Raw genomic sequence first — 19,096 nt, 5'->3', positions numbered from 1 at the left:
GAGAGTGAGGGAGACAGAGCATGAGTGGGGGAGGGGCAGAGAGAGGGAGACACAGAATCCGAAGCAGGCTCCAGGCTCCGAGCTGTCAGCACGGAGCCCGACGCGGGGCTCGAACCCACCAGCTGGGAGATCATGACCTGAGCCGGAGTCGGACGCTTAACCAACTGAGCCACCCAGGCGCCCCTGGATGCATGTGCATTTATGTGTGTGAACCACTTACAGCTGGATTTACCCACCTGATTTGCAATGGGCAGACCTCCATGGAGAAGGGGCATCAGGTTTTGTTTTAAATCTGCAAAGCCGACCGTTCCAATTTTATGCATTCCCTTGCGGTTAAAGATTTAACGTTCCAGCACCAAGCCCAGTGCCTGATGCTCAATAAATACGTATTCAGTGAATTACTAGTGACAGACAGACAATGCCGAAAGGAGGGATGGCATGAGAGGGCCCTGGGGTCCAGTCAGGAGACAGGTTCCAGTACAAGTCATGTCTGGAACCCAGGTAATTTGGAATCAGACCCAACCTCCCTTGGCCTCACTTCCTTTTGTCCCAGATTCAGAAATCGGATGGAGTGCTCAACACCAGTTTCCCTCATAATCACCTCCACCCTGCTGGTTACCTGTCAGCTACTTCAAAAACACCTGTTGGACAAAAGGACACTCGTGCAGGAAATCATGCCACATCTCTACAAAGTAGCATCACGCAGATTATTTAAAAGGCATCTGCGAAGTCATTCCTGATGTCCGAGAGCACCTATGGTGGTGATAGCAAATGAAATCACACGTCGACCTGCCACGAGGCCGGCCGGGGCAGTTCTGCGGGTCTCGGAGAGGACTCTGCTGACCCGGGGCACTGGTGGCCATGGGGCCCTTCCAGCAGACTTTTCATTTCGTTGTTTTGCTAGTTCTGAAAGGGAGGGATTTTCCCTCTGTATTCGGCGGCAATTGTGAATTGCACGACTTTCAAAGAGAGGTCCGGTTTGCAGACTCCACGTAGCCCCACCCAGTGGCTTGTCCTGGCATTGCGTCCACTCCCTAATTCTGTTGACTGAGCATCAGAGAAGCTATTTGAGCTGTGTCTCCGGTTCATTTGTGGAAACAATACTAGTTGTCTTTAAAGACCGGAACCGCACTCAGTGTGGGAGAAGCTCCTGCATGAAGGCTCACAGAAAGTGAGATGAGCTGGACTAGGGACCCCGCCCAACTTCTGTCCCCCATTGCGTAATCGCTGAGACAGACACTCCCTGGATGGATGGCAGGTTGTCACCCCCACGGTTGAAACCGATGTTCGTCTTTCTCTCGGCCCCTTCGACTCGCTTGCCGAGCATATCAGCTTTTCTGTTTAACTGTCCTTCCCTCCCGTTAGACCACAGTCTGCAAACTACAGACCATGGACAAACGGCCACCACCTGCTTTTGTATTGTTCAGGAGCGAAGAATAGTTTTGTACGGTTGTTTTATTTATTTATTTTTTTACACCGTTCAATGGTTGCATTTGAAATGGCTGCTTAATAGAATATCCTAAACGTTGCCCCTCGGCTCACGAAACCTCGAATGTTTGCTGTCTGGTCCTTTAAGAAGAAGTCTGCTGACCCCTGGACCGGACTGGGGGCTGCCCAGCTGTGCCCAACTCCTCACCATACTCCTAGGACGCAGCCCCGTGCGTAACACACGCTAATGCCTCAGATACTCTGGGGGACAAGATTCCAGGTTCGATGTTCCCAGCGTGTGCGTGTCTGCCCTCACGTGGCGAGCTGATGACATTGTAGCGTCTACTGGGTCTGAGGGACGCGTTCAGCTCCCAGGGTAAGCTCGTGCTTCAGGATGAGCTCTGAGCTCAGGGCCAATTTGGGGGCAGACCCCCTCTGCTTTCTGACCTCCCCCAGCCCGCTAAGGCACCCCGGGAGGGAAGGGGAAGGGTTCCCTCGCCCGCTCCCTGCTTCCTCATCTAGCCCCCGACGGGGCTGTTTCAGCAGGAGTGTGGGCCCCTGGGAAGCGGGGAGCCTCTTACCTGATAAACTGAAGTTGGACTGGTGGAGGTTTCTGATGGGCGGGGGCTGGTGTTTGGAGGGCGAGGACTTGGCAGACGGGGCAGGGGTTGCATATTTGGGCGTGGCTGGCACCTCATACACAGGACCGTCATACATGCCCCTGGGAACACCTTGCAACCCAGAAACCTAAACAGAGGGAGGCGAGGGGGGTTGGTGGGCAGGATTCACCTGCCACTTCCCATTCGGGCAGGCCAGAGCCCTGCAGCTGGACAGTGACCGGAGGTCGCCTCGGGGAAACACACACACACACACACACACACACACACGTACACGTGTGCACACACACTCCATAAGCATGCACCCACTTACTCCACATACACACGTGCACACACACAGCCTCATGCAGGACCCCAAGCCCATTTTCAAGAGGAAAACACTTTCCCTGACACACCCCACTGTCCCCCTCAAGGGCCAGTGAATCATCTGTGGTCCTGAGCCCAAGACAAGGATTGGGGGCAGCTAGTTTATCGGGGACGGGATTCCAGAAAGGAGGAGGAGGAGAGAAAGGTGGGGTGATGGGGCCACCTCTGAGGGCAGCCGGCTCAGGGAGGCTGAGAAGTAAACACGTTCACTGACCCTCTGGGGGGCCAAGCATGGGCCACGGTCTCCATCCCCGCGGGCTGAGTGCTGCCCCCGGGGGAGACCTATGTCCCTGACTACCGGGTCTGGCCACCGTTCTGTTCTACTCTTCACTGTACCTGCTTCCTGCACCTCGGGGACTTCTCCCAGTTCCAGCTGGCTCCAGGCCTGCCTCCCTGCCCCCCCCCCAAGCCCTTCAGTGACGCCCCCCCCAGGTCAGCTCAGCCAGAGACATGTTCTGGGACAGGTTCTGTCCCTCACCTGCTGTGGCTCCTGTCCTGTGCCCCAGCATGTGAGGGGGCCCGGACGTCTGGCCACTGCGGATGATGGCCTGGCATAGATCCCAGGCACCTGCTCTTACAGACGTGGCCACTAAGCACAGGCATCGGTCCAAACCAGTTTAGAGGGAACGCATCTGGCCAAGGTGTATCTGCGCCCCTCCGTGGGTGTCCAGCCGGGAATTTACACAAGTCTCCTCATCCCTAACAGCCTGCTGTGGTCACTTGGCCACCGCGGCTTTCCACGGCCATTTCTCAGATCTGACTGGCTTCCTCCCCACGCCCATTCTTTCCCCACTGGACACGCAACGTCTGTGTCATTTGGAATCTCGGACCCGGGGTGCCACACCCTACGCGACATGGAAAGACCTCGAGCATTGTAATGCAGGCCTGGGGGTCTGGGGGGGCCAGGAGGTTTCTGGGCTTTTCCATTAACACTGGGGGCGGTGGCGGTGCCGTTTGTGAAGCACAAGAAGAGTGGGACCACCCACAGGTGGGCACACACACACACACACGCACGCATACACGTACATCTACGCACACACGTGCGTGCACACACATATACACATACACACATTCATGCAAGTATATCTACGCACACACACGTGCACATATATACACACATACACACAAGCTGGCCTTTCCAGCAAACATCAGCCACCAAGCAGGTGGTCACGGTGACAGGAGGGACCTGATTAGGGAAGACGATGGGCCACAGTGGCAGTTTAGCCAAAGTGGGAGCGGCTCCCTCCGCCGAGCTGGACCAGAGAAGGGATGGGGCCGCTCCACACCTCCGACAGGGCCTCCCGCATCCCTGCCACAACTCTTCAAGGAGAGAGGGACAGGGGGACACAGAACGGAAGGGCGGGGAAGCAAGGAGAACAGAGGGAAGACCGGAAGAGCGTCCAGACACAGTTCTGCCGTCCCCCGAGTATGCTGGGGGCGGGGTGGGGGGGGGTGTCGACTTTTACCAGAAGGGCAATGCCTAAGGGTTTCGGCTTTCCCAGCTGTGTGACGCTGGCCTGTCCGATGCTCGAGCCCCGGGAGGTCTCGACACCTCAAAGAGCCGGTGGCGAGGGCCCCGAGAGGACATGGGATGCGTACCCCAAAGCGGCACGGTCCGTGTTATTCCCGCCCCCTCCTCCCCACCCCACGGGCGCACGCCCCTTCACAGTCTGCAAAACCCCGAGACCTCCCCTCCGGCCCCGAGACACAGGCGGGGGGGTGGGGGGAGAGCCCACCTGACACGAGAGGAAAGGGAGGCCCCCGCGGCTGTGACTCGTGAACGCGGCGCGCGCCGGACCCCAGACCCACCGACCTTGCTCCTGATCCTGACACGCTGGTAGAGATACTCGGGGAAAGGCTTCCGCGGGATGAAGCGGCCCATGCCCTTGTTGACGTTGATGTTGCCGTCCTCGAAGACGATCTTGCCCTGGCTGATGACCACCAGCGGGGAGCCGTGGCACTCCATGCCCTCGAAGATGTTGTACTCCACGGCCTGCACGGCAAGAGACGTGACCGGGCCCTTCCGGCTCTCCGCCTGGGCCGGGACATCCCTCACGTCCCCACAGGGGCACCTCGCAGCCCTTGCCCTCTGAAAACCTCCTCTTTGGGGCTGTGTGGCATTCCATAACCAGCCCTCGCCATGGGCGTTTAGATCGCAGGTGGCTTCGTACAACCCAACTAATGTCTGGGGCATCACGAACGTGAACGGGGGCCCCTGATGTCAGGCACTGTGGCTGCTCAGACTACAAACAAGACATTTTTGTGTCTTTTTAAAAAATGTCTCCTTGGGGCGCCTGGGTGGCTCAGTCGGTTAAGCGGCCGGCTTCAGCTCAGGTCATGATTTCGCGGTCCGTGAGTTCGAGCCCCGCGTCGGGCTCTGTGCTGACAGCTCAGAGCCTGGAGCGTGTTTCAGATTCTGTGTCTCCCTCTCTCTCTGACCCTCCCCCGTTCATGCTCTGTCTCTCTCTGTCTCAAAAATAAATAAACGTTAAAAAAAAATTAAAAAAAAATATCTCCTTTAAAATTTTTTATTTTTATTTGAGAGAGAGAGAGAGAGAGAGAGAGCATGGGCAGGGGAGGGGCAGAGAGAGGAAGAGAGAGAATCCCAAGCAGGCTCCATGCTGTCAGTGCAGAGCCTGATGTGGGGCTCGAACTCACGAACCGTTAAGATCATGACCTGAGCTGAAGTCGGACATTTATCCGACGGAGCTCCCCGAGCGCCCCACGGTCACTTTTATTTTTAATTCCTTTCTCCCTTCCTTTAATTTGAAAGACAAAACGTGTTCTCAAAAATACACACCGTTTTCATAACTCCGAAAGGGAATGTAACCACCTCTAGCCGACTGCTTTTTATTATTTAAAAAGTAGGTCATTATATAGGGTGAGAGAAAACTCAAAAGGCGCAAACGATATTTGATTTTAAAAAGTAGGTCTCTCTTCTACCTCCGACCGAGACATCTGCCCTAAAGAGATTCTTCTGTGTCACAGATGTTTTCTGTCTCGACACGGCAAGAGCACTCTCTCTGCAGCTGGCTTTCACCTGAATTTTTCTCTGGAGCTCAGGGACTGTTGCCTATCAGCAAAGGTACGTGCTTTAAAAATGTGTTCAACACTCTTTAAACTGCTGCACCGTGTCCCCTCGCAGGGGTGTATTATCGTTTATTCATCCGATTCCCAGGGATGGAACACTGGGTTGTTTCCCTGCGTTTTGCTAAAACCCCTACCGAACCACCCTTCTGTGGGGTCCACACCGGCATGTGTGAACCTTTCCAGAGGTGGAGTGTGGGGCCAAGGTGTCAATGGATTTTCACTTTGATAGATCCGCCCTCCCAAAAGGCAGCACCAGTCTCCACTCCCAACAAAACTCTGTGAGCTCGCCTGCCTCCCGCGGTCTGACCCCACCTGCGTCCCCTCGGCCGCCAGGGTCTCTGTCACTGCACGGGTCAGAAACAGCATCTTACTCTTGAGGTTTGCATTTGGTTAACTGTGGGGCTCGGTCTGCTATTAAAGATCTAGAAGTCGTCTGTGTATTTCTTCTTGCATAATTGTGTTTTTGCACAGCGTTCTATTCATTAGGCTCTCGGTATTTTTCTTACTGGTTTGTAAGGACGCTTTTTTTAAAGTTAGTTTATTTATTTTGAGAGAGAGAGAGAGAGAGAGAGCAAGCAGGGGAGGAGCAGAGAGAGAGGGAGAGAGAATCCCATGCAGGCTCTACGCTGTCAGCATGGATGGGCTCTGATTCACGAACTGTGAGATCATGACCTGAGCTGAAATGAAGAGTCGTGTGGTTCACCGACTGAGCCACCCAGGCGGCCCTCGGGGACACTTTTGATGTTAAGGACTTTATCCGTTGTTTGTCCTGAGTATCATTCTGCTGTCTGTCCTCCTGATCTCATATAAGGTAATAATAATAATTATTTTCATGCCATACAGAGGGGGTATTTGTTTAATTTGTATACAGTCGATGCTCAAACAGGCCAATCTTCCCCTTTACACGTTCTAAGTTTTGTGTCTTGCTTAGAAAGATCTTCTCCCCTTCCAAACTATCATTTTTACTTAATTTGCTTTTATTTATTTATTTTTCAAAACTACCACTTAAAAAAAATTTTTTTAAGGTTTGTTTTTGAGAGAGAGAGAGAGAGACAGAGTGAGTGAGTGTGGGGGAGGGGCAGAGAGGGAGACAGAATCCGAAGCAGGCTCCAGGCTCTGAGTTGTCAGCACAGAGCCCGACGTGGGGCTCGAACTTGCAAACCACGAGATCAAGACCTGAGCTGAAGTTCGACGTTTGAGCCACCCAGGCGCCCCCAAACCATCATTTTTAAAACCACATGCTTTATTATAGACCCTTGGTAACTTTCACTTCAACCTCCGATCCCTCCTGAGTGTGTTTTGAGATAAGGAGCACAGAGAAGTCTGGCCTTACGGGCCCGCTGTTGAGACCCACAGGCCAATGAGCACTGCTGTCCGGCTAATAAGAATTGCCTCCTGCATCGGACACCAAATCCTTCTGTGTGGCTGGTCTGCCGCCTGGCTGTCTCCTCTGTCGGGCCAACAGCAAACCGCCCCCCACGCCTGCAACGGTACAACCCGTGTTAAGAACAGGGATGAGCGGGCCTTGTCCCTCAGCTTCCCACAACTGTTTACCTACTCTCACATTTAGCACCTAAGACCTCTGCTTTTCTAGCTCAAAAACTATTCCCTTGAATGTTCTGATGGGATTACTTCGAATGCAGAGATTAAATTCGCAAGAATTGGTATGCTCCGTCTAATGATTCGTTTTAGCCTAAAAGAACTTTTATTTATGTAAGTCTTTAGTTTTTATTGTTATTAGAAACAGGATTTTGAGGGGCGCCTGGGTGGCGCAGTCGGTTAAGCGTCCGACTTCAGCCAGGTCACGATCTCGCGGTCCGTGAGTTCGAGCCCCGCGTCAGGCTCTGGGCTGATGGCTCAGAGCCTGGAGCCTGTTTCCGATTCTGTGTCTCCCTCTCTCTCTGCCCCTCCCCCGTTCATGCTCTGTCTCTCTCTGTCCCAAAAATAAATAAACATTGAAAAACAAATTTTAAAAAAGAAACAGGATTTTGATTTTCATTCCTTTATTCCTTTATTTATTTATTTATTTATTTATGTTTATTTATTTGAGAGAGAGATACAGAGCAAGCAGGGAAGGGGCAGAGAGAGAAGGAGAGAGGGAGAACCCAAGCAGCAGGCTCCGCACCGTGATTGCAGAGCCTGATGTGGGGCTCGAACTCACAAACTGGGAGATGAGGACCTGAGCCGAAACTAAGAGTCGGGTGGTTTGCCGACTGAGCCACTCAGGCGCCCCCCCTTCTCCGTTCCATTTTTTAAAGTGCTTTTGAATTACTTCACAGAAAAGCTAGCGATTCTTTATATTGATTTGTAATCAGCCAAAGGACTTTCTTATCATTTCCGATGGGTTTTAGGAGCACGCTCAGGGTTTCGGGGAGACAGATCCACACACAGCTGCTAACACTGAGCCTCACCCTCGGTTTGCAGCTGCCTCCCAGGACCCGGGCAGACGGGCTGCTCTCCGTGGTAACATTTGCATCTAAGCCTTCTCGAGTCACCCTGCGGCGACCAGCCGTGTGGTGCCTCACAGTCTTGCTGAAGCCCAAATGAGCGCGTCCAACCAAAAGACACTGAGGAAGCAAGCACTTCCCTACCAGTCGAAGCCGGCCGGCCTCCCAGCTCACTCGGCCCTGCATGGCCCACTGTTCCTCGGAGGGGAAGGACATGACGTGCGCCATGTGACAACTCCCCATGGATTCCACGTGGCGCCAGGTTCTAGGTCTCGCAACCACATGGAGTTTCAAAAGTTGTTTCGTTTCCCAAAGGTGACAGGTGAACGATCTAATACTCCAAACGAGTACAAAGGACCACAATGAAAACACACAACCGTTGTTTTCCATCTGTGAGCCCCGGGTCCCTAGACCCCACCCTAGGGGGCAGTTCCTGCTCCTCGGTCCCTCTGTGTCCTGTAAAAGACAGCCTGACACTGATGAACGGAGAGCAGGGCATATGCTTAGATCCTCGAAGAGATGAGTAACGTGCTCTCTCCGGGCGAGGGAATGTTCTGCAGCCATGAAAAGGAACCAAGTATTGATATAGACCACAGCATAGACAAGCCTCAAAAACATGAAGCTAAAGCGAAAGAAGACAGACAGAACAGGCCACATATGGTGTGATTCTTTTTCTATGGTATGTCCAGTGTGGGGATAGAGATTCTACTTACATAAATGGGTTGGAAGAAAGCTTAGTGCGGAAAACTGCCACCATGGGGTGAAAACACCCGAGGTTAGCTAGCGAGAACCACCCACCCCAGGTTAGCTAGCGAGATATCGTAATGGGATCATGAGTAACTTGTTATCTCACCTGCAGGAAGTTACTTTCCATCCGGCGCCAACGCACCTTGATCACAAACTCCACTCGCCCACCAGACCCTTTGCTTCTTACACACACAAGTTGATGAGTACTGTCTGATTGTTTTCTCCATGTTCACGTGTGCGAGATCTTTCTTCACACTCACCATGTGGGTAATATCTTGTGAGCTCAATAAATACGGAGACAAAACCCCTGTTCGGGGCTCTTGTCTCCTCTCAGATATTAGCCTCTCTCGTATTCAATTCTGCGTCTGCTCTCTTGCTGGATAAGAGGGAACTCCAGACTCCTAGTCTGCGACAGTCCAGAAAGGCACATACGACAAGAAAGAGATTTCTGGCTGACAGAGACTGTGAGAGGGGAGATGGGAAATGCCTGCTAGTGGGTCTGGGGTTTCTTTCTGGGGAGGAAGGGGAATCTTCTGAATAGAACAACTGCTGCATTAGGGGTGCCTGTGTGGCTCAGTCAGTTAACTGTCCCACTCTTGATTTCGGCTCAGGTCATGATCTCACAGTTTGTGGGTTCAAGCCCCACATCGGGCTCTCTTTCTCTCCCTCTCTCTCTCTGCCCCTCCCCTGCTCATTCTCTCTCTCTCAAAAGTAAACAAATACACATGTTTTTTTAAAAACCACTGCATGGTACATTTTTAAATGGTGAAATCGTGGTAAGTGAATTACATCTCAATGTGAAGAGTTAAAAAAACTAAGTGGTCTATGGAGACACAGACAGGTAGATACACAAACAGATACACCTGTGGTGTGGCACTTTGAAGCAAATGCTTTTTCACTACGAGGAAAGAAGCTGCATTCTTTTTACAGAAGAGTAGACTTCAAACATTAATCACTAATCAACATATAACATGATCCCTTTTTAATTCTTAAAAGTAGTATTTTTTTTAACGTTTATTTATTTTTGAGACAGAGAGAGACAGGGCATGAACGGGGGAGGGTCAGAGAGAGGGAGACATAGAATCTGAAACAGGCTCCAGGCTCTGAGCTGTCAGCACAGAGCCCGACGTGGGGCTCGAACTCACGACCTGAGCTGAGGTTGGACACTTAACCGACTAAGGCGCCCCAGTAGTATTTTTTTAAACTTAAGAAAGCCAAAAAAACATCTAACAAGGCATTTTTCAATCCATGGTCTGAAAAAAAAACATTGGTGTCCCGCACTGTGTGAATGGCCCTGCTTTTGCACAGAGACAATGCAACAGACAAAAATCTTACAGCATCCTGAGTAGTCCTCCTCTTGCTATGACAAGAATTCAAATCTGGCCTGGCATGGGGGGAGGATGCTTCCCCAAGATTAAGCTAAAACAGTCACTTCCCATATGGGTGACCTCAGGCACATGACTTATTATGGGTTGGATCATGTCCCCCTAAAGATACGCTTTAGTCCAAACCCCCAGCACCTCAGAACATGACCTTATTTGGAAATAGGGTCTTTGCACATGGGATTCATTACAATGAGGTCACACCGGAGGAGGCGGGCCCTGATCCAATGGCCGGTGTCCTTAGAGGAAGACGGTAAGACCCAGGGAGACGCCAGAGATTGTAGGGACCCATCCACAAGACAAGGGATGGCAAGGATGCCCAGTGACATCAGAAGCCAGGACAGAGGCACAGGACAGGTTCTCCCCCAGACCTTCAAGGGAGCACAGCCCCGCGGACATCTTGATTCAGGACCACGGCTTCCGGAATTGTAAGAGAACACATTTCTGTTTGAAGCCACTAGTTTGTGATGCTTTGTTACAGCAGCCACGGGAACTCATACACGTATCCTCTCTCCGTCCACTTCTGTATTTATTAATCCCGGCCTACCTGAGATGACCACTAAGTCATTTAAGTACGGGTCACTAAGTGACAGGACACATGGGAAATGCTAGGCACAGAGTAACTACAAGATAGTATCTGGCTGGACTGTGACAGTAATTGGAAACCCTGATCCTGAGCACAGAGCCTGCACATCCACTGAACACGCACTGAAATAATGAAAAATGAGACGTCTGCACCAGTGCAGCTCAGCCTCCTTCCCACCTGTCCGTGTCCCTGCTGGGCCCCCAGCAGGAGGGCTTGAACAGTGAGTGATCTGGGCTTCATCTTCTGCTGGACCTTGACCATCGTGTGGGCTTAGGGGCGGCCCCAGCCGGCGGGTGGCAGGGTGGTGCACACCCTCTCACCCACAAGACCTTCTCAAATGTTCTCTTGATGTGACACCTTCCTGACACCACGGGGAACGTGTGCCTGTCCCGCATTACCGGACCCCACCGTGCACACACACATCACTGCATTCACAGTGATTCAAATGGGATTGCGTGCCTGCTAGGTGGTAAGCATGAAGAATGGGGTACGCTTTTCTTCTGGGGGGGGGGCGACCTCAGGCTTGTTTCCCCCTGACCCTGTCCCCGGGAATGGGGGGGTGAGGGAAGCCAGCATGTCACTAGGAAGCACTGGTTATTTGTGGGGAATAAGCTTAGGAATTTCCCGAGCTTGCACTGATGGGTTAACAAGGCATAAAGAATTAGAAACCCATTGGATGTACACACCCAAGTTTGGGTAAACAAGATTTGGTAAATAAGAATAGGTAAAGTGGGGCGAAGGTCCCAGTATAGGACAAAGGTATAGGAATAGGGGAATCTCAGGATGAAAACATCCAAGACGGTAAGCAAGATTAGGTATTCAGGGCAGAAGCAACCCCCCCTCCCAACTGAGTACTATAGCAGAAAGCTGCTTCCACAGGAAGGAAGGACCAAATTAGGTAAATAGGGCTACAGATCGCTGCAGGGCGAAGTTGCCCAAAGTGGAGCTAATTGGCAAAAGAAAGGTGCCTTGTTGACCCTGAGGTGGCGTGCTCTGTCTTTCTTGTCCCCTAGACCAGTTTAGGTAAACAGAGGCGGGGCCTCACGTCTGCTGTAAACTGCCTTCCACCCAGCACCAGGACTTTGTTTTGTGTTAACCCAAACCCCTAACACCGCATATCTTGAAAACCCCCTTGCCCTCACGACCACGAGTTAATGTCTACGATTTCATTGTCTCTTTGTGCACACCCAACAGCACGTTTGTAAGCCTTCTGATCCTAATAAAAATGGAACAAGGGCCCTTACTCGGGGCTCTTGGCTCTTGTCTTTTCCTGGACATTAGTCTCTCTCACATTTTTAATGCTGCATCCCGCTTTCTTGCTGGACAAGAAAGAACTCCAGACCCAGAGTCTACGACAGTTATTGTAAGCATGACTGCCTGTTGGGGACAGTCATGGATGGTCATGGACTGGACAAGACCTCTATGGCCCCAGGCCATGACCCCTGTGGCCAAGCAGGGTTCCAGGGCCCAAGCTCACGGACTGCTAAAAATGATTCCTGTCACTTTCTTATGAGATTTCCTTATGCCCGGGGTCCTGTCCTCATGCATGTGGCCTCGCCTCTACCAGCAGGTAACCCCCGGGAGGCTGGGAATCTGCCTCTGTGTGGCAGTGAGGACCCTGTCACAGGGGGATACAGCATGCACACACCCTGCCTCCTGGCCCATGTCCTGTAGCAGACTTAGCGGGCCGGAGGCCAGGCTGTGGCCTCCTGCGTCTTGTGAGCGTGGACGTTAATCTGGACCCAAGATCACTGCTGGCCTCACAGAGTGGCCTTGCAGCCAGCAGTGAGGGAGGGGAAGAGGTTTTAAGTCTCTCTGCATCCTTAGGTTTGCTGGCTGAGTAAAGAAGTCAAGGGCATGTAAGATACAAAGTGCAGAGATAACCCACAGCCATAGGCTTGGGGCCTGGAGCTTGGGAGAGCGTGCACGCGTGGGGGTGTGTTCACACACGGCAGACTTTAGGTCCAAACCTTTCCTTTGTGGACTGTTAGCAGTGACCACAAAATGAAGTAGGAGGTTTCTGAGATAGGAGATCAAACCCTTCCTAGCTTGATAATGAAATTGGAAAAAGAATCTCGGACCTAATACTTCTCCTCTGAGCCTGAGAATGCATGCGTCTAGGGCACGGGCCACCGAGAGAGAAAGACAGACACAGAATCAGAGAGAGGTGGAGAGAAAACACATCTAATAGAACGGCAGCAGCTTAGTCGAGCCTGATCAAACTCAGTCTCTCCAACTGGAAGAGAAATGTGAACGAGTCATGCCGATGATCAGATAGCATCCTCGTTGAAAACTTCACACATCATTTTTAACCGAGACTGCTAAAGTGGCTACAGAGGAAGAATCACTTACCCAAACCGGAAAGGTCTCAGATGAGCCAGGACTTACCGACTTGTGACTCTTGGCTGTTATGGTCTTCACCTTGTCGGGGTCCCAGATGACCACATCGGCGTCCGAGCCCACGGCAATCCGCCCTTTCCTGGGGTACAGGTTAAAGATCTTGGCTGCGTTGGTGCTGGTGATGGCAACAAACTGGTTCTCATCCATTTTGCCAGTAGCCTAAAGGCAAGATCCGTTCATGAGAAGAATGCCCCGTAACAGGGCCGGGGGAAGGGCAGACAGGCAAAAATATGGAACTGCCGACAGGAGTCCCCAGCAGAGGTCTGAAATTTTCTCTTCCCCCGCCGAAAACCGGCCATCCTGAAAGAGCCCAAGGGCGCGGCCCCATCAGAGTGGAAATGTAACTGATCGCTCAGGGGTATGTTGTTGGCATTTGCTCAACAGCCACTGTGCCATCTTGTCGGTCTCATTGGGTCCAAGTTTAATAGAAAATAAAAATCTGGGGTTTCAAGTCAGGGAACAGGGGCTGACTTGTGCAACAAGCACTCTCCTACCCACTGTCAACCCCAGACACAAACACACGGTTTACAAAACCATCTTCACAGGAACTGGTCAAAACAAAGCTAAAGAAAACATTTTAAATCCTTAAAGAGTAAAGGGCAGCTGTCACGTCTGCAAATACAGAGGACCCCATGGGACCTGTGCTGCTCTCTGAAGAGTCACGCATTTCTTCGTGTGCTCTCCTGGTACATTCTGCTTCTGCCCCAAAGCAAGGAAGGGAGCTTTAAGAGCCAGCAGGGCACAATGCCCCAGCTTTTGATGGGCCAGGAAGGGTGCTTCTAGAATGTTCCTGGGGAAAGGAACCTCCCCGGGGGGTTCCTTACCACTGCCTTGTCCCAGACGACGGTCATCCGCTCCTCTATACCGTTGACGCCCTCAGGGATCAGAGTGAAGTTATCCTTGCCCACCGCCTTCTGGGCAGTGCTATAGGGACAGTGGCCACTGCCTGTGACCTGCAGGTCTCCACTGCAAGGACAAAAACAAGGTGGGGGTCAGACCTGAGTTCAGGTTGAACTTCAGGCACCCATTGCAGGCTGTGAAACGAAAACCCCCAGAGATTCTAAGGAGAGGATTTGGGGCACATCCCAGGAATCGGTGAGTGACATCAGAAGGTCCTCTGGGGGCCATGTATCTTGTTGGGAGAAGGTTCGGCCAGTGTGGGCTTCAGGCTCTCCGGGTAGGGCTCTCCAGGTGGCCTTCCTCTTCCTCACCTGGAAGAGTGGGCATCTGCCCAAAAGAGGTGCCAGGCAGGGTTCAAGAGGGAGCGAGGCCAGATCAGCCTCAGCCTTGGGGGACATTGTGGGACTTGGATTCCATGTTGACAGAAGAGGACCCTGGGAGTCTCCAGGCAGAGGAGTGGTTTGGTCTGAGTTGGGTTTTAAAATCTGGGTGCTGGCTGGGAATAGACTGTGATGTGCTGGGGGTGTGGAAGGGGCAGCACAGAAACAGGGGCCTGTCGGAGATGAGCCAGGATGGCCACAGCCAATGGGTGAGAAGTGGTCAGATCCCGGGGCCTCTGGGGCCCTGTGTCCTGCCATCTTCAGAGATGGGCAAGACTGTGGGAGCATTCGCTTTGTGGGGGACGACAGGGAGTCCATTTGGACTTGGAGCTGCCCTCCAGACAGCAGGCTGCAGATGATGAGTAAGCCCGTGGATATGCGAGTCAAGGGTTTTTGCATCATTTGGGAGAGACTTCCATGACAGGCACACACCCTCACCCCCTTGGGGCCCCTCCTGACCAGAAGCCCTGACTTATCCCCTATCTGGCAAACTCCTACTCCCCCTCTAGCTCCAGGCCCAATGTCGCCTTGCCCACAAAGCCTCCTGCAAGTCTCCTGGTTGTGAGCACGTATCTCTACTCCCAGAGCAGCCTGGGCACCTCACCACTTACCCTTCTCTATGGCCTGTGTTCTTCCCTCATGCTGGCCAATAGCAGGGAAGGGACCAAAGTGGCTGTGCTCCTACTGTGTGCACGTGGCCAGGAGGTGCTTTGCAAATAATAGGAGGCACTTAGTGAACCCTAAATCCCAGGCCATTTTCCTACACTGCATCATACCCAGCTCTTCAATAGATACTATGTTCCCCCCCACATTGCCAATGAGGAAACCGAGGCAGAAAGCCATTCCAGGTTATGTGACAAGCCCAAGGTGAATCCTGGACTCTCATTCCTAATCTTGAGTACTTCCCGATAGACCTCAGTATGCCCAATATACCCCCCACCCCCTGGGCTCTCACCAGGCCAGCAGGGAGGTCAAGTAGTCAGGTGTCGTGGGGTCCGGGCTCAGAGGAGGAGAGGTCACGAATGCCGCTGCCTTGGCCCAGTTCTTGCTCCAGTAGTGGGTGCCATCGGTCCCCAGGCTGGCAGCGATGGGCTCGCCAAACACGAGGGGACCTTTGGAGACAGACACGAACACACATGGTTAAGGGCAGATGGTCTTGTGTGGGATGCTGGTGTAATAGAAGTGGAGGGTCTCAGAGACGGGAAAAGGAGGCTCTGAGGGGCAACGTGTTGTCTGTCCTTCTTCCTGGCTTCACCACGCAGCCCAGTGACCCCCGGCTGCCCAGGTACTCACTCAGCACCTGCTGACCCACCCAGCAACCTCCCGGACTAGTCGTGCTTTTAATATTTGGATATGACCATTATCCCCTTTGGCAGATTTGTCCCTCGAGGCACAGGGACGGGATTTGCTCTCCCAGTATGGATTCTTCCAGAAGCAGATCTTCAAATGAAGGAGGCAAGTTCAAGTGTTTTATTTGGGAGGTGATTCCAGGCAGCACTGGCTAGAGATTGAGGAAGTGACATAAGGCAGAGAAAGACGTCAGGAACAGGTGAGTTGTCACCAAGCCACGGCCATGGGCACCTGCAGCTCGGTGCCGCGGGGGCCTCTGGGATACTGACGGCTGTTGGCACCTCAGGGCTGTCCCACCCCCAGGGTGTGGGAGCTGAGCTGTGTGTCCACCCCCCCACTACTTGAGAGCTGCTTCCAGAACATTCACTTTCCAGAAATTCCAGCCTGCCTTCTGGGGAGCAGGCCAGATGTGCTTCTGCCAGAACAAAGCCCATAGGCACGGCTGTAGGTCTGCTCACAGAGAAAGACGCTGCTGGGATGGGGACCAGTAACACCGCTGAATTTGCCCGGAGCCACGCTGCTGGCCTGGTGGGGTGGCAGGCTTTGAGCTCCAGCGGTCTGGCATGTCCGAGAGCATATTCTACAGTGATGGGAAGGTTCTACATCTGTGGTGCCCAGGACAGCAGCCGCTAGCCCCGCGTGGCTTCTGAGCATGTGAAATGTGGCTATCACAACCAAGGAACGCATTTAAAATTGTATTTAACTTTACTTAATTTAAATTGCCACAGCCATGTGTGACTGGAGGTCACCACATCTCTCCATGCAGCTCTAGGACTGCTTCCAGATTCCTGTTACCTCTCTGAGCCTCAGTTTCCTTAAAATGGAGCCAGTCCTAAGCAAGCTGTGTCATACTAGAGCACCCTCTTTGAATACCTCTGCTTGTCAGCTTTCCCTTAACGATACTAAAACCAGGTTATGATGGGTTCAAAGGTGCTCTGTCCAACATGGTGGCCACCACGTGGTTGTCAAGCACTTGCCACTGGGGTTGGTCTGAACTGAGATGTGCTGTAACAGCGACAGACACACTGGATTTCAAAGACAGCACAGAAAAAAATAAGACAGATATATCATTAAGATCTTTTCATATAATTACGTGTTGAAAGAATATGTTGGATATATCAAGTTAAAATACAGTGTTGAAGATTTTTCTTGAATACAGTTGGTAGTACTTCCCACTCAGGGCTCCTATGAGAAGGAACATAACGTACACAGTGGATGTTCCATTACGGTTGTTGTGTTGTTGATTTCCACCTGGCCCTCCCCACGGACCCACAACTCCCCGGTCGGCCTCACATGAAGCAGCGGGAACGGGCGGACCTCGTCCCGGTGGCAAATGTCCCTGGCGAATGTCCTCCACGACAAAAGGGTTCCGGCCACTGTCTCTGTGCAATGGGCACTAGCCCTCATCTGTCCATCTGTCTGTCATTCTCTCTCCCTAAGTTTGGATAGGCAGATGTTCTGGGCACCCTTCTTCCTTCTTGGTCTGGTGACTGCTGGAGACTGTTGCACCTCACTCTCGAGAAGGCCTGGGGACGGTACGCGGGCCTTTGCTCTGAGTCTGTGGTTAGAACGCACCCACTGCGGCCTTCACCCGATGGTCCTCAGCGCGGCAGGCGGCCTGATACTGGGGCCCCACTCGGGAGGTGAAGATACCAAGGCAGGAAGTGAATGGCCAACAAGGAGCCGAGAACGGCATCAACCAACACCTATGGAGCCCTGGGGACCCGCCACGGGCTTCAAGTCTATGAGCCCCTGGGGCCATTCAGAGACAAGGCAGCGGACGCTCAAAGCAGTCATGTAGCACGTCCGTCTTTGAGCTGGGCGGCTGGCTTCCTGGACCACACTCACCTGATGTCCAACACAGACCCCCTGGCTCTGGAAAACCGTCTTCTTCCTTCCCAACCCGCAGCCGAGACTCTGTGGGCCCCACGACTGACCCTGGATGCAGACACTGACCATGGGGCCCTAGACAGGGGACTCAGGATGAAGGGCCAGAGGGGACCAGAAAGACGGTGGGCAGGATCCCACAGCTGACGCAGCCCGGCCCCATCACTGACTCGAGGTGCCATCCAGGACGGAGCTGGAACAATGCAGAGCTCGTTATCTGATCCCACAAGGTGGGATAATAACCTGCCTGAGGCTTAGACTGCTGGCAGGGTGTCTCTGGGCAGTGGCCCCACCAGTGAACTTGACCCCACCGGACGACCCCCTTCCTTATGGCCCAGCTGCCCCGCAGGAGGCCCAGGCATTGGGCTGCGTACCTTTCTTCCTGGCCAGAGTGATGATGTCCGCTGCACTCTTGCTCATGACCTTCGTGATGTACACCGGGCAATTGATCCGGCCAGCGATGGTGATGGCCCGAAACACAGCCTCGGCCTCTAGCTGAGGACACGGCAATACACGGGTCACAGGACGGAGGGAGAGAGGCAGTACGACCCCCCCGCCCAAGTCCCCAGGGCTCTTCCCGAATCAGAGCCCTTCAGTGTTCTTCAATTAAGTGTGGCCAGAGGCAAATCTACCACATCAAAGGAGAAGAACACTAGATTTCTAAAAAGAAAGGAAATATCGAGTCAAAACGTACTTGGTTAGAGGGCTGGGAGACAGGATTGTGTCATTACGCTTGCTTGGAAGTATGCTGCAGGTTCCGTTAGAAGGGAACAGACCAGGCAGAATAAAGCATCAAAAAGCCCATAAAAAACCACCTTGCCCTCCTGTAGACCAGTGCGTCTTGAATAAAAGGACCAGATACGTTTTGAATGGCTTTGTTTTTAATTTCCAGTCTGCTGATGCCCCAAACGTGGTCCCACCCACGCACACCCAAGAGGGTCCCCACCTTGCTCTCCCGGCTGGACCCACTGTTCACATGCCTAGATGTGGAGTCAAGTCCATGCGCTATAAATGTTTATAAACACAGTCTCCCTGATCTCACCAGGGACCAGGAACACAGCTCGTGGGGCACGGGGCTCGGGTGCAGAGTACTGTCCTAGACCAAGAGCCCCTCAGGGTAAAACGTCTTTCTACTCGGGTATTTGTGTCCCCAGGATTGGGCACAAGGCCAGGCCCTCAGCAGACACACACACACAAACTGCCTGCCATGGAAACTCATCCGTGCTGGAATCTCAGAACACAGTGGGCAATGTCCAGGAGAAGCTGGTAGGTTCCAGGTCGCAAACATGCGGGTCCACTTTCTATCACCAGAGACGCAGATCCTCGGTGAGGATCCTGGACATGGTTAGGTCACTGGAGTGTTCGTGGGGCCTTGGTGTGAAGCTTGTGGGCCCTGAGACAAGCAGAGCCTTTCCCTGGCTCCTCTGATTGATTTCCGTCCCCCGGGGCTCCCGAGTCAGAGGGCAGAGCCCAGGGAAGGCCATGTACGCTGGGGTGTCCACGTCAGGGGAATGTG

At 52.9% G+C, this 19,096-nt stretch overlaps 1 protein-coding gene across 2 annotated transcripts in view; it reads right to left on the bottom strand.

The window, feature by feature from the left end:
* Window positions 1–19,096, bottom strand: part of CRMP1 (collapsin response mediator protein 1) — a 77,669-nt gene that overhangs the window by 1,674 nt on the left and 56,899 nt on the right. For both annotated transcript variants that reach the window (XM_047091862.1, XM_047091863.1), the window contains exons 8-13: window positions 17,955–18,075; window positions 15,299–15,455; window positions 13,888–14,029; window positions 13,052–13,222; window positions 4,225–4,404; window positions 2,010–2,175 (exon numbers count right to left, since the gene is read on the bottom strand). In XM_047091862.1, the coding sequence (XP_046947818.1) occupies window positions 2,010–2,175; window positions 4,225–4,404; window positions 13,052–13,222; window positions 13,888–14,029; window positions 15,299–15,455; window positions 17,955–18,075 (937 nt within the window). The remainder of the gene's footprint in view (window positions 1–2,009; window positions 2,176–4,224; window positions 4,405–13,051; window positions 13,223–13,887; window positions 14,030–15,298; window positions 15,456–17,954; window positions 18,076–19,096) is intronic.

This window comes from Lynx rufus, unplaced genomic scaffold, assembly GCF_022079265.1.
Source record: "Lynx rufus isolate CCGP_SWC_20201006 ecotype Redwood Valley unplaced genomic scaffold, mLynRuf1.p SCAF_3, whole genome shotgun sequence".
In the NCBI taxonomy this organism is placed as follows: domain Eukaryota; kingdom Metazoa; phylum Chordata; class Mammalia; order Carnivora; family Felidae; genus Lynx; species Lynx rufus.
Note: the sequence above shows the minus strand (reverse complement) of the source record. Positions and strands in the feature narration are given on the sequence as shown.